This window comes from Nematostella vectensis, chromosome 3 (assembly GCF_932526225.1).
Source record: "Nematostella vectensis chromosome 3, jaNemVect1.1, whole genome shotgun sequence".
NCBI lineage: Eukaryota > Metazoa > Cnidaria > Anthozoa > Actiniaria > Edwardsiidae > Nematostella > Nematostella vectensis.
In genome coordinates this window covers 11,032,032-11,044,133 of record NC_064036.1, presented here as the reverse complement: position 1 = coordinate 11,044,133, position 12,102 = coordinate 11,032,032, and the positions used below count along the sequence as shown (strand labels likewise).

Sequence of the window (12,102 nt, the reverse complement as noted above, 5' to 3'; positions counted from 1 at the left end):
ATAGTGTTACCTTTTAGTTAGTAAAAAGGAAACTCTAACAAATCAATTCTTTTTTTGCTGTAGTTGTGTGGTTGTTGACATGTTGAATGCTTTTTTGCTGTAGTTTATGGTGATGATAATCCTGACTGCTTGGATGAGCTTAGAGCACTTCTTGACAAACTTCCATATCTCAACTATGAGCTTTTAAAATTTCTGTGCCATTTCCTTGTGGAAGTCTCAATGAACGAAGGTACAGTAGGTTCCTGATTGTACAAAATACTACTGCCAACAGTTTTTTTTATCTTGGACAATATTGTATGTATTTTTGCAGAAAATAACAAAATGAGCACCATGGCTCTAGCGATTGTTTTTGGACCAAATTTCTTTAGGTAAGTTGTTGGCCTAGCTGAGTATTTGAGATCCATGATCCCATTTTTCTAAATTTGTTACTGTAAGATTTAAACCACATAATTAGAATTCCTTTAGTTGTGTCTGTAATTCAGTCACACTGCAAAAGGCTTTAATAAACTATATTATTATTATTATTGTTATTGTTGTTTTTGTTGTTGTTGTCGCTGTTGCTTTGCTGTTGTCATTGTCATTATTATTATTATTACTATTACTATTACTATTACTATTACTATTACTATTACTATTACTATTACTATTACTATTACTATTATTACTATTATTACTATTATTACTATTATTATTATTATTATTATTATTATTATTATTATTATTATTATTATTATTATTATTTATTATTATTATTATTATTATTACTATTATTATTATTATTATTATTATTATTATTATTATTAATATTATTATTATTATTATTATTATTATTATTATTATTATTATTATTATTATTATTATTATTATTATTATTATTTTTGTTATTATTATTATTATTATTATTATTATTATTATTATTATTATCCATGAAGATAATACGATCCATGAAGGCTGTCTCCTTTTCATTTTGACATACCATTTTTGTGCAGATGTAAAGATGGTCTTGATGGACTGCGGGAACAGGGCCACACTAATTCTATAGTGTGCATGTTCCTAAAAGAATATGATCAACTTTTTAAGGTGATTACTCTACACTGATGCAAAAGTATGAAAATACTTTTAATAAAAAAACAAAACCTTTATATTGCTAACCTAAGCAACAAATAAGCTTTCTTTATTTTTTTTTCTATTTTGTCATAATTACACTATTCATTGTAATACCTTCAGTTTTTAAACCATCATTGCAGGCAATTTTTATTATTGCAATAACATTTAAGGAATTTGCAGTATGGTTGGGTTTTGTTTAAATAACTGTTACTGTAATGCCCACTTTAGCAGGCATTCTGCTTCGAATTAGCACCCCGCATAGTGCCCCCCTTGTGACCGAAAAGGAATTTAAAGTACCCTTGTGCTAAAACTAACATTTATGGTTATCCTATCCATTTATAGGATGAAGGTGATGAGATATCCCCATATGCCACAACAACATTATTTATAAATGATCACACAAGGTAAGCTTCAACCTTAGGGGGGGAGGCATATTCTTTAACATTTTATTAAAACATGTCTTCAACCCCCAATAATATTCATTAATTCCTTCTTCAGCCCTTACCCCTGATATTTTTTAAAATTAATTTTTATATCTAATTATAATTATTGAAACCTTTTCTTTTTAGTGATGAGCCCGAATCTCCAGATCATAATACACTCAACAAAGTTCAACAAGTAAGCAAGTGGTTTTCAAGGGAAAATTTTCACAACATCTGTCTAAAAATAGGGTAAAATGTTCACATTATCTGTCAAAATATAGGGCAGAAGAGTTGAGTACTCTAGTATTTTTTTTTTCTTATGGTTCTCTAGTTTTTAACTTGTGAATGCTATAAGTATGAGTTATTGGAGGGTCTTCTCTGTCACTTGATTATTGGATCAATCATCCATAAACTTTTTGTGGTCTTTCTGTGCTTTCGCAGCGTAGCAATTCTTAGATCACCTGTGAATTTCTTGTCTTCAACTTCCGGTTAAAGCTATGTACTATAAAAGGGCACTGTGATTGACCTGTATTTATAAGCTAGATTTGTTAGAAGAGTCTTCCCAGTGGGTTAAAAGTGCACATACGCCTTTGTCACTGACATCAATCGATCTTCTACGGTTTTAGTCTAATTCAAGTGGTTAGTTCGTAAACAGAACAAGTAATATTGCTAGCCAAGATTTTCTGTCTCTTTGTTTTGGTACTTGCCCGATTTTCGTCTCTTAGTTTTTGCGTTGTTTGTTTGCATTTTTGTTTGTGGTTTGCGACTTTACAAGTCTGAGAAAAATAAGGGTAAAAGACTCTGTTTTCTGGTTTTCTGTTTGCAGGGTAATAAGTAAAAGCCTCTGTCGCACGAAAGAAAGATGAGGATTCATTTTCACAATTTATTTTTTTCCACAATTCTTTCCGATCAAATAAATATCAAACAAAACTTGTACAAACACATGACTCTGACTTATTCATCAAATAATGATTTTAACATGCATAAAACACATTGTATGACAGTAGCGTCATTAATTATGGCAGGTATTTTATTTTTGTGTCCGGAAAGAAAATGCTAACAAAAAGCTTTTAGAATGGTACGATACTAGTATAAACTAAATTTTAGTCCTGAACCAAATCAGCAATGCCACAGTAGTATAGCAGTCAGATAATTTGACTGAGTTCAGAGGTCGGGGTTCGATCCCCACTGTAGGCACATTTTTTTACTTTTAATAATAACAATAATCAACAATACTGTTGTATTTAAAGTATAAATTTGCTACTGTAGGCGTTTTCAGCCACTGTACATCTTATATAATAATAATAATCCAGTTTTTTTAAATCATTCAATTAGACCTTGAAAAAATGCAGGAATTTACAAAGACTACTCATCACTACTACTACTACTACTAATCATATTTCTTTTACTTTTTGTGCATATCCTTAGTAGGTATGACACCATGTTCTATTGAATACTTAGAAAGTTAAACAAATTTTATTTGAATATACGATAAGCTACAGTACAGCAGGTTAGAAGCAAGAGTTCACATAATTGTGCTTCATAGCTTTTTTAGTGTTTATTATTGGATAGAGCTTTCTCCAAGATTGACCAACTCTACCAAGCTCTAGTTTTTTTTTTTGATGGTAAACTCAAATGTTTTTATGTGGAGAAAGGTTTCCATATAATTATTTTCCATTAACAACATTCTTCCCAAACTCTAGTTTTAATTAGTTTGTATCAATATTCAGATAATTCATGAAAGCTCTACAAGTGATGAGGAAAACACAAAGTCTAATGTGGCTGCTGGTGCAGACCAGCCAATATATGCTGCCGTCAAGAAACCTAAAAAGAACTTACGACCAAACCAAGGGTAAGAAGAAGACTGATTATTTTTATTGTCTCTACTTTTAAGTGTACTTACAATAGAGTCTTTCTTCATAAGTGCATTGGCTGCCAAATCCTCACCTAGTCTGAGAGAAACATTAATAGTCAATGGTGTCTTAGATAGCCGGGGTCACTCACACCTGGCTGAAAGATCATTATGTGGAGATTTTTTGAAGTTTTAAGCATAAAATAGTTTTCTGCTTGATTCACCAATTGAATTGAAATCAGTTGATTTTGGATGCTTCCTTGCACTTGGTATTTAGGCAGAATTACAGAATCTATAACATGGTAACAATGAAAAAAAGATCAGTCCATATTGTATTAGAACAATAGTTATGAACTAAAAAACTTTACAATTTATTATGGATTAAGAAAGGAAATTAAGAGTTATTTTTTTTAATATAGCAACCTTGTTGATTTAAATTGACCTTGTTTTCTTTTTCCAGGGTGTCATCATCATCTGAAGAGCTTGACGTATATGTCAGGTCAGTCTCACCATCCTGGACAAGCGGCAGCTGTAGCAATGGCCATCCTCCAGGAACAAGGTATCAGACATTCTCAAATGATTGCCCTAGCAGTGCAATTATGCATAATGCTGTGGAACTCTACCAATAAACTTGAACTCACTGCTAACTCAAACTGAGTTTCCTAGACACTCATTTTTCCTGACATTTCTGACATTTCTCTTTGGCTATCAACAGTCAAACAGTACTCCCAAGCCCGCGACACGGCTCTGCTGGCAGAGAGTAAGTAGCATGCAATCCAAATAAATCATACGCACGCATTCAGACTGTGAGTCACACATTAACACAAGTGAAATACCGAACCGAATCACACAGTAACACAAGTGAAATACTCTATCGAATCTTATAGTAACACAATTGAAATACCAAACCCAATCACACAGTAACACAAGTGAAATACCGTAAAGGATCTAATAAATTCCCCTATCAAAAGAATGCCTTTTATCTAATGAACACCCCCCCATAGCTTACAAGTTTATATTGAACGCCCCTCTCTAACAACCGCCCCCCCTTCCCCTCCCCCTTCCCTCCCTCCCAGCTTAAAATTAAACGACATAAGAATTCCGGTGAAATAAATCAAATTCGATTTCCTTCTTGCTTAATCTGAGCTTTGTTTCTACTGGTTGAGACTTGCTCAATGTCAAGAACACTTGCCACAAAGGGTATAATTTAACTTGATACTGAACCCCACTAGATTAGAACCCCACTGCACTTGGGTTTGTTATATTGTTATAGTCTGTGAACACACAATAACACAAGTATGTACTGTAAAGTACTCAAACCAAATCACAAAGTGACACTATGTGAATACTTAGCTAATTTACTAAATACTCTTGGGTACTAAATCAGTTTTTGTAGTGTTGTTCAGATGGCTATTAATGACAGTATCAAAGAGCATTTATTCGGACCTGATGGAGTATCAACAGATGAGACAGAACCAAGTGATTTGTCACGGCATCATTCTTCTGAATCCTTGGATGATGGTAATACAGACTTTATTTGTTACCAAGATTTTCATGTCACCACAAACATCTGAGAAACTTTTTGCCTTTCATAACATTCCTCTCGCCCTTTTGTATTTTGCTGTCACACACTGTCAACTTTGCAAGGTGACTGAAGTGACGTTCGACCTCTGTTATTTGACCCCTCTGAAAGGTGTCCACACGCATAGTCATTTCAAAATTTAGTCTAGAAATTTATTGATATCAGATCACCAGTTTAGTCTAGAAATGCATTTATTGTAGAAGTTTATGTAGTCCTCAGTTTGTGACATAGCTGAACAGTATCAGTAAAGCATGACTTGACACCATTTCTTTTATTTTTAACAGGGCAGGCACCTCCACTTCCATCCAGGAATTACGGGGAAGAGGAAGTCAGCAAACAACGAAGAAAACGTAGGAAAAATGTCCGAAATTCAAAAGGTAAACTAAAACACCTTCTTTGGCATTTTACTATGCATAATACGATTTCTTTTTCTCCTTTTGATGTAAGTAATTGCTCGAATGAGCACCTCCCATAAATATGGGCCTCCCTGAATACGTGACTCAAACAGGGGCGGTGGAGTGGTCGCATAAGTGGGGGGGGAGGGGGGGTAGTGAAAGTTGGGGGAGGGGTGGGTAGTGGTTTCATGTGTGGGGGTGGCTGGTGGTCTAAGCCAGGGGGGTGTGCTGGTTTTAAATCCTAAAGCGCTATTTGTAAGAACACTGGAAATAACTTAGTTTTTTATGCATGGGATTTTAAACTGTTCAACAAATTTGTTAATGGTTGCATATGTACCGCTTGGTTTAAAAAAAACGTTCGTATATAAAGAAAACTGCCCCCCCTGCCCCTCCCCTTCCACTACCCCTGGCAATACTCTGTGACTGGGTTAAATGGAGGAAAAGCTGTGAAACTAAAAAAATCTTTTCTAGATATAAAACGGATTTTGAAATAATATAGCACGAGGCTATATTAGGGCAATTATGGTATCGCTATTTTGTTTGCATTTGTGTATTGCTGACATAATGCCTAAACGTTAGAAAGAACAGTACCACATGACATGATTAGAAGCAGGTTTCCTGAAGGCAATATAATTAATATATTTATAATTAAGTGCTACTTAACCTGATGTAAGGCAAATCTTATTTACTTTCAGAGGAGAATGGCCAGTTAGAAGGTGAGGAGCCAATGAAACAACAAGAGGATAAAGACACTAGCTCAGGAACTACCTCAACTGAACGGCCAGAGAGGCCTAATAGACCTAAGAAGAAAAATAAACCCAAGCCTCTGAACTTTGACGAGCACAACCTTGTCATTACTGTGGTAAGAATGTTATGGCTGTAGTGTTCAGTGTTGTTCAGTATTATGCTTCAAATGGTGTTTTTTTGTATTTAAGTTAAAAAAATGAGACATGACCAAACAGTAGCTCTTACACATTCCTCTAAAAAGTATGACCAGAGACAGGGCCGAGGAGACGAGGGATTTCACAGTTTACAAGGTTAAGAGCCCATGGTTTTATTACCCCTCTGTAAAATCCCAAGGTCTTAGGCAGAGCTCGTGTCACTGAGATATCATACCACTAAATTACACTTCACTAGAAATGTTGTGTTGTTTTTTTGCAGGACAAAAATAGCAACACTGTAATAAAAACTGTGCCGCGATCACCTCAAGAGAAAGCAGAAGAGGAGGAAAGAAAGGTATAATGATTTAGAATTTGAACTAGATCTTATTCCTGTAGTCAGCTCTAACATTGGTTGTTAATAGTTATTTTGTTAATAGTCATTTTTTATCCTGTAGCACAAGATAGCAGTACGAATTGTAGACGATGATGAAGACGCTGATGTTGATAGTGATGAAGGCCTCTCTAGGGTCAGCAGAAATTCTGACATTCTGTCCCCGGTATGTAGTGATGAAGGTCTCTCTAGGGTCAGCATAAACTCTGACATTCTGTCCCCGGTATGTAGTGATGAAGGTCTCTGTAGGGTCACCATAAACTCTGACACTCTGTCCCCGGTATGTAGTGATTAAGGTTCCTCTAGGGTCAGCATGGACTTTGACACTCTGTCCCCGGTATGTAGTGATGAAGGTCTCTGTAGGGTCAGCATAAACTCTGACACTCTGTCCCCGGTATGTAGTGATGAAGGCCTCTCTAGGGTCAGCATAAACTCTGACATTCTGTCCCCGGTATGTAGTGATGAAGGTCTCTCTAGGGTCAGCATAAACTCTGACATTCTGTCCCTGGTATGTAGTGATGAAGGCCTCTCTAGGGTCAGCATAAACTCTGACACTCTGTCCCCGGTATGTAGTGATGAAGGCCTCTCTAGGGTCAGCATAAACTCTGACATTCTGTCCCCGGTATGTACTGTAGTGATTAAGGTTCCTCTAGGGTGATCAGAATCCTAGACATTTTGTCTCTGGTATGGTGGCATCCCCCCTTTTTTATTCTTATGATTTTTTTATCATAGAAATATCAAGAACACGCTAACATATATATCTTACCTATTTAACAAAGGTATTAAGGTTTGCTGTGGTGCAAAACGTCATTTTCTTTTTTTTTTTCAGCTTACTTTGAATCGAGCCCCACCTCCAAAAAACCGAAGACGTCCAAGTTTGAAAAAGAGTCCTTCTGGAGATGATGCTGACAACCTCAACGAGGTAAGCTTATTTTCTCAGTGGAGAATATGGGTAAAGCTACACTTGAGTGCTTAACAGAGTAATGGTCTGTGTTCTGCACACCATGTGAAACGATCCTGCAAACGGCTGTATATAGCTGAGAATGATTGTGAAAAGTTTCCTTGACACCGAATTTTTGCCAAAAGTTTTGCTGAACACTGTCTAGTTACAAAACAGTGTAACAAAGTGAAACACAGTTTTCCGTCGATTTGCACTCTCAGGATGGGGTCGCAACATCTGCCTTTATATAAGACCCGTAAACCATTCTAAAACCAGCACCGTAATGTATTGTAACGCCAACAAACATTTGTCGAAAGCTGTTTACACCAGTTTTGACACTTGCACATCATTAGCACAATATGTAACTAGCACTGCTGTTCTGTCAATGTTCTGTAATAATGTTTGCGCTGTTCTCACCTATTGATCTCACCTAGTGATCTTGCACGACTAACATGATATTGGCAGTTTCTTGGTGTTACGGAGCACAAGTCACACCTAGTGCGTAACCAACAGCGTGTATTTATCATCAGATTGAAAGAGATCTCCTACTTGAGGTGAACATCCCCGACAAGTTTGTACACCCTCTGGTGGAAGAAGCCAAGAGCCGTGACCCAGTGGCCACTCCTCCTCCTCGCTCGCCCAGATCACCAAAGGTCACCATGTCTCCCCCACCCTCCCCTGGCAGGGTGAGTAGTGTCACTGTTGTATGTGTTCAGCCTGCGTAACCTATCTTGTCTTGGCTGGTGACTGTGGAAGACTGTTTCCAATAAGTTTCACCCTATCTTATGTATGTATTTATGCATATTCGTGATATTTTTCTCTGGTTATCTCGTAATTATCTTTAACAAGCTATGTCTTAACGTGATTGTACATTGTAAGCGACTCAACCTAGCCTTGTTCAGGACCGACTGGTCTTATCGCTCCCCTGTGGTCTGTTAACGGATTCAAAGCACAGGCATGTAATCTAAGCTCACTGTCTAGCTAAATCGACTCTAAGCACCCTTTTCTGTCTCTCTCAGCATGCAACTGTTGATGAATTGGACTGCGGACATAACCCTGTTAGAGAGCTAACCAAGCAATACAAACAGGTGCATGTCTACGGTACTCCTCTCGTAAAACACTTACCCTTGTGGGCTAAGGTATAGAGCAAGCCTCGGTTGTACTCTCAGCACTTTCCTCTGCCAAATATCGGTGTGGTGTAGAGCGTGTTTTATTATCAGTCTCCATCCCATCCTAGGGTCCTTGAGGATAACTCCCATTGTGAACACGCACCTCCATCCCATCCAAGGGTTCTTGAAGATAACTCCCATTGTGAACACGCACATCCATCTCATCCAAGGGTCCTTGAGGATAGCTCCCATTGTGAACACTCACCTCCATCCCATCCAAGGGTCCTTGAGGATAACTCCCATTGTGAACACGCACATGCATTCTCGCTGGTGATTTCACTCTTTGTGACATAATATTTTTTGTGTTTCACTGTGGTCTTTTTCCATAACATATTTTCACATAGCTGTCTATCGCATTCGCTCTTTTAGTGTTCTACCTTGGTCACTCACTTCTCTCATAAAATGTCATTATTATAAATGTATAAATATTAAGTGATCCTTTGATTCTTACTTTAGGGTAACTGCAATTTGGATAAGCCCTTATGCAAATTAACATGGAATGGACCTTATCATTTTACAACTGCCAAAACCCCTAATTGAAGTCTAATCTTGTACCATGTAAGCTTTTTTTATGCCGACTTCTATTAAATCACCCTTGTGTTAAAATAGAGGCAAGTATCATTGACGGACACTTTGACACTTCCCATTGCGTGTAAACTGAATCCACGAGCTTGATCTAGTTATTCTATAATCTAAGAATTTATTAATCGAACCGATCAATTTCCATCTGCCATCACCCCTAATTAAAGTCTTATCTTGTTAATCGAACCGATCAATTTCCATCTGCCATCACCCCTAATTGAAGTCTTATCTTGTTAATCGAATCGATAAATTTCCATCTGCCATCACCCCTAATTAAAGTCTTATCTTGTTAATCGAACCGATCAATTTCCATCTGCCATCACCCCTAGTTAAAGTCTTATCTTGTTAATCGAACCGATCAATTTCCATCTGCCATTACCCCTAATTAAAGTCTTATCTTGTTAATCGAACCGATCAATTTCCATCTGCCATTACCCCTAATTAAAGTCTTGTTAATCGAATCGATCAATTTCCATCTGCCATCACCCCTAATTAAAGCCTTATCTTGTTAATCGAACCGATCAATTTCCATCTGCCATCACCCCTAATTAAAGTCTTATCTTGTTAATCGAATCGATCAATTTCCATCTGCCATCACCCCTAATTAAAGTCTTATCTTGTTAATCGAATCGATCAATTTCCATCTGCCATCACCCCTAATTAAAGTCTTATCTTGTTAATCGAATCGATCAATTTCCATCTGCCATCACCCCTAATTGAAGTCTTATCTTGTTAATCGAATCGATCAATTTCCATCTGCCATCACCCCTAATTAAAGTCTTATCTTGTTAATCGAACCGATCAATTTCCATCTGCCATCACCCCTAATTAAAGTCTTATCTTGTTAATCGAACCGATCAATTTCCATCTGCCATCACCCCTAGTTAAAGTCTTATCTTGTTAATCGAACCGTTCAATTTCCATCTGCCATTACCCCTAATTAAAGTCTTATCTTGTTAATCGAATCGATCAATTTCCATCTGCCATCACCCCTAATTAAAGTCTTATCTTGTTAATCGAATCGATCAATTTCCATCTGCCATCACCCCTAATTAAAGTCTTATCTTGTTAATCGAATCGATCAATTTCCATCTGCCATCACCCCTAATTAAAGTCTTATCTTGTTTATCGAATCGATCAATTTCCATCTGCCATCACCCCTAATTAAAGTCTTATCTTGTTAATCGAATCGATCAATTTCCATCTGCCATCACCCCTAATTAAAGTCTTATCTTGTTAATCGAATCGATCAACTTCCATCTGCCATCACCCCTAATTAAGTCTTATCTTGTTAATCGAATCGATCAATTTCCATCTGCCATCACCCCTAATTAAAGTCTTATCTTGTTAATCGAATCGATCAATTTCCATCTGCCATCACCCCTAATTGAAGTCTTATCTTGTTAATCGAATCGATCAATTTCCATCTGCCATCACCCCTAATTAAAGTCTTATCTTGTTAATCGAACCGATCAATTTCCATCTGCCATCACCCCTAATTAAAGTCTTATCTTGTTAATCGAATCGATCAATTTCCATCTGCCATCACCCCTAATTAAAGTCTTATCTTGTTAATCGAATCGATCAATTTCCATCTGCCATTACCCCTAATTAAAGTCTTATCTTGTTAATCGAATCGATCAATTTCCATCTGCTATTACCCCTAATTAAAGTCTTATCTTGTTAATCGAATCGATCAATTTCCATCTGCCATCACCCCTAATTAAAGTCTTATCTTGTTAATCGAATCGATCAATTTCCATCTGCCATCACCCCTAATTAAAGTCTTATCTTGTTTCGTCGGAGGAATAACACACACCTAATCCTTTGGGGTGAAATTGAACGCACGGGCTTGACTTGATCTAAAGAAGTTGGGGTAAAACCCTCATTTCGATGACCATTTCACTCCCTTTGAGCTCAAATTTAAAATAAGCACCCCATCTAATGGGTCTCCCCTCCATAATGCATAATAACATACAAAAGTATTAGTGATAAAAAAGAACACTAAAGGCAAACGTATAAACGCGAACGATATAACACATTTATGGTATCTAAGACTTCTATAGGGGCCAATTATGGGTGTCAGAAACCGAAAAAAATCAGCCCTCACCTTTAAGCTTTATCTTTATTCTTAAGCAACCCTTCCCCCGGTTGATAAGATAATTTACTGTATTCTTGTGAAACTATGCTTACACGTGTTTCACTAACGTGATTGTTGTGCCGTGTTTCAGCATCACCGTGCATCCCCGTTGGTCCCTCCCTTGGAGCTCTACAAACTTCAGCAGGGTGACATAGGTGCGGTGCATTGCATTAATCGCTACGAAAGTAAGTCTAACCACGCTAACGCTGCTAATACAGAATAACACGCAATGATAATGCCGTCCACGAGATGAAGTGTCTCGCATAATCGCAATATAGTAACCTCTAAACAACTACCTTCACTAGCAAAAGAAGCAGGTATGAAGAAGGAAGGGGAGTTGAAAGATACTTACCGCGTGCATGTAAGTCTAAAGGAGACGCACGCGGAGAACGCAGAATCAAAACTTATTTTTCCTGTGATTGCATCTTCTTGCTTATTTACGTGCACGAAAGCACTTACATCTTTGCTTCCTTCTCTGTCTCCTTTGGTAGTGAAAAGCGGCTTAACCCTGCTCATTTGCTATAATAACTACTTACTAACCGAGAGTGAGGTCATGCCGGGAAATATCAAACTGAGGCTTTGGCGTATCTCAGTTTGCCCTCAGAGACGGGCAATACGGGAATGTCACGACTAACAATAAG

General features: G+C 37.2%; 1 protein-coding gene across 10 annotated transcripts in view; it reads left to right on the top strand.

Moving 5' to 3' along the window:
* Nucleotides 1-12,102, top strand: part of LOC5519971 (protein FAM13B) — a 31,180-nt gene that overhangs the window by 12,571 nt on the left and 6,507 nt on the right. For 4 of the 10 annotated variants that reach the window (XM_048725662.1, XM_048725658.1, XM_048725656.1 and 1 more), the window contains 17 exons: nucleotides 104-229; nucleotides 311-368; nucleotides 990-1,080; nucleotides 1,450-1,511; nucleotides 1,677-1,725; nucleotides 3,260-3,381; nucleotides 3,842-3,940; nucleotides 4,097-4,141; nucleotides 4,778-4,902; nucleotides 5,248-5,340; nucleotides 6,054-6,220; nucleotides 6,520-6,594; nucleotides 6,695-6,796; nucleotides 7,460-7,552; nucleotides 8,101-8,256; nucleotides 8,590-8,658; nucleotides 11,553-11,646. In XM_048725662.1, the coding sequence (XP_048581619.1) occupies nucleotides 104-229; nucleotides 311-368; nucleotides 990-1,080; nucleotides 1,450-1,511; nucleotides 1,677-1,725; nucleotides 3,260-3,381; nucleotides 3,842-3,940; nucleotides 4,097-4,141; nucleotides 4,778-4,902; nucleotides 5,248-5,340; nucleotides 6,054-6,220; nucleotides 6,520-6,594; nucleotides 6,695-6,796; nucleotides 7,460-7,552; nucleotides 8,101-8,256; nucleotides 8,590-8,658; nucleotides 11,553-11,646 (1,626 nt within the window). The remainder of the gene's footprint in view (nucleotides 1-103; nucleotides 230-310; nucleotides 369-989; nucleotides 1,081-1,449; nucleotides 1,512-1,676; nucleotides 1,726-3,259; nucleotides 3,382-3,841; nucleotides 3,941-4,096; nucleotides 4,142-4,777; nucleotides 4,903-5,247; nucleotides 5,341-6,053; nucleotides 6,221-6,519; nucleotides 6,595-6,694; nucleotides 6,797-7,459; nucleotides 7,553-8,100; nucleotides 8,257-8,589; nucleotides 8,659-11,552; nucleotides 11,647-12,102) is intronic. The other 6 variants (XM_048725664.1, XM_048725660.1, XM_048725659.1 and 3 more) reach the window with 3 other exon arrangements.